The sequence below is a fragment of the Palaemon carinicauda genome, chromosome 27 (assembly GCF_036898095.1).
Source record: "Palaemon carinicauda isolate YSFRI2023 chromosome 27, ASM3689809v2, whole genome shotgun sequence".
In the NCBI taxonomy this organism is placed as follows: domain Eukaryota; kingdom Metazoa; phylum Arthropoda; class Malacostraca; order Decapoda; family Palaemonidae; genus Palaemon; species Palaemon carinicauda.
This window is the reverse complement of record NC_090751.1, coordinates 16,687,680-16,690,179: the sequence shown is the minus strand read 5'-3', so window position 1 is coordinate 16,690,179 and position 2,500 is coordinate 16,687,680. Positions and strand designations below refer to the sequence as shown.

The 2,500-nt window shown below is 33.1% G+C and overlaps 1 protein-coding gene across 1 annotated transcript in view; it reads right to left on the bottom strand.

The window, feature by feature from the left end:
• The window catches only part of LOC137620815 (pro-resilin-like), a 32,440-nt gene extending 31,107 nt beyond the window's left edge, over nt 1-1,333 (bottom strand). The window contains exons 1-2 of the mRNA XM_068351264.1: nt 1,189-1,333; nt 683-891 (exon numbers count right to left, since the gene is read on the bottom strand). Of these exons, the coding sequence (XP_068207365.1) occupies nt 683-891; nt 1,189-1,333 (354 nt within the window). The remainder of the gene's footprint in view (nt 1-682; nt 892-1,188) is intronic.
• Between the last annotated feature and the right edge of the window lie 1,167 nt (nt 1,334-2,500).

Sequence of the window (2,500 nt, the reverse complement as noted above, 5' to 3'; positions counted from 1 at the left end):
TGTTAGGAAAAATGCAGTCTACTTAGAAATTGTAATTTGGTCTGATACGAATACTTCTCACGTCCCAATAAATACGAGCCTCATATTTGGGAAGGGGGGAAATCTAGAGAGGCAAGAGCCAGAGGGGGGGGGGGGGGGTTTAAGGCCTGTCAAAGTCCTGTCTATGAAATGTAGAAAAGGGGGTTAAGGAAAGTAGGTTAAGTAGGTAACGCTCACCCAAGGGACGGCTTCTTCTTTGCCTGGCCGTTCCATGGAGGGCCAAAGGGATAGGGTTTGAGACACTCTACCCCTTGCATACAATCCTGCCTGTGTCGCAGGTGGCCGCCTTTAGATCCTCTGCTGGGCGACTACGATGGGACCGAGCTTGAACCCATCGGTGTTACTGTATGGACATAATTTATGGTATGACAATGAAATAATACCTAAAAGATTTTGTAGAACTAAGAAGAAAGCTCTATTGTTATAGCAGCTCCATCTCTTTTTTTGATACGTACACGCTTCTTTTTTTTTGCCCTAGTAGAGATTTCATTAATAATTCTATGAGCATTTTTCACACTACAGCCACTACCTGAATTCATACATTTGTCAGCCTCATCTGCTTTCCAGTTTAAATATTCTCCCAGTCATTCCTGGCTTTTCTTTTGACCTCGCTATCAATACTGGAATACTTATCATGCTGTACCTTGTAATTTTCTTTATTTCCTCGGAAACCTTCAACAATTAATTTGTCTTTGTCTCCTTTAAATAGTATCCCAAGTATCATTTGACATCCATGGTTTTCTCCTTGTAACTGCATGTCCAAAACTTCACCACCAACTGACTGATATATGTTCTTAATTTCACACCATTCTTCATCTAGTGTCTGCTCTTCGTCTTGTAAAGTCTCCGAGACTGCAAATAGATTCCTACATTCAATTGCAAATGTTTTCCTGTGTTCATCTTCTAAAAGCTTAGTTGTATCAAACCTAGGTATGCTATCAACATTTCTGTTGGGTGCTTTCAGTTTCATTCTCAGTGTGACAATGAGGAGCTGGTAATCACTACCAATATTTGCACCTCTGTAGCTTCTTACATTTCTCAGTCTTCCTTCTCTCTCTATTAATGGCAATGTGATCTATCTGATTTTTGTAATTGCCACATAGTTAAGTCCATGTATATTTGTAGATGTCCTTGTGCTGAACAGAGTACTTCCAATAACAAGATTGATGGTTGAATAAAAACTTATAAAATATGCTCCATTTTCTTTTGCAACTTCATCAAGACCTTGAACACCCCACACATTGTTTATACCTTGATTATACCTCTCAACTTTAGCGGTGAGGTCACCTATCATAATTTTCATATCTCTCGCTGGGATCTCATCTATTACATTCTGCAATTCTTCTTAGTATTCATCTTTCCTTTCTTCAGGGGTATCATTTATTTGTTCATAGCAAACTATCAAAATCATATTACATTGCTTTGATCTAAACTTTGCAAGTAACAATCTACAATTTAAAGCTCTCAACTCCGTTAATACCTTTTCTGCTCTTGGTGTCTGTTCTTCCTGAATATATATATATATATATATATATATATATATATATATATATATATATATATACATATATATATATACATATATATATATATATATATATATATATATATATATATATATATATATATATGTGTGTGTGTGTGTATGTGTGTGTATTGCCTTGGTCTAAGATTTCTATACTAATCCTCTTACAACGCATTTCACTTAGGACAAACATATTCAAACTACATTTCATAAATCCATTCTCCACTTGCTTTAATTTTCCAATCTGATTCATGGTTCTAACATTCAAATTACCATATATATATATATATATATATATATATATATATATATATTATATATATATATATATATATATATATACATACATATATATATACACACACATATATACATATATACATATATATATATATATATATATATATATATATATATATATATATATATATATATATATATATATATACAGACAAAAGTATTCACATTTTGTAATAAGATGATTAGCTTAGGTGAAAAGATAGCACAGTGTTTTTTGACCTGTAGAGAGAATGGAAGATGACAGGTTGGTGAACATAATGTATCCATCGGTAATGTTAGAGGGGGTTAAGGGAGGGAGGACTAGAAATTTCTGAGTACACGGAGTAATATTAGAAAGGAAGGACCTAAACAGTAAACGTAACGTGCCAGATTGAAGTGCATTGTAAAATGTACATAGGGGAGTTTGGCAAAAACTACTGGCAGAATATTTTTCAGGACTGATCATTTTTTTTCTTTCTTTTTTTAGGAAAATCCCTCTATTAATGAAAAGTGCTTAATATTCTTTAAAAAGATAACATACACAATTTGCAATTTTATAAATTAATAATTTGCATTTCCCCTTGTATGATCACTTAATCATTATATACGCTTACTTGATATAAAACTCGATATCTAACATTCCAACATACCTAAGCT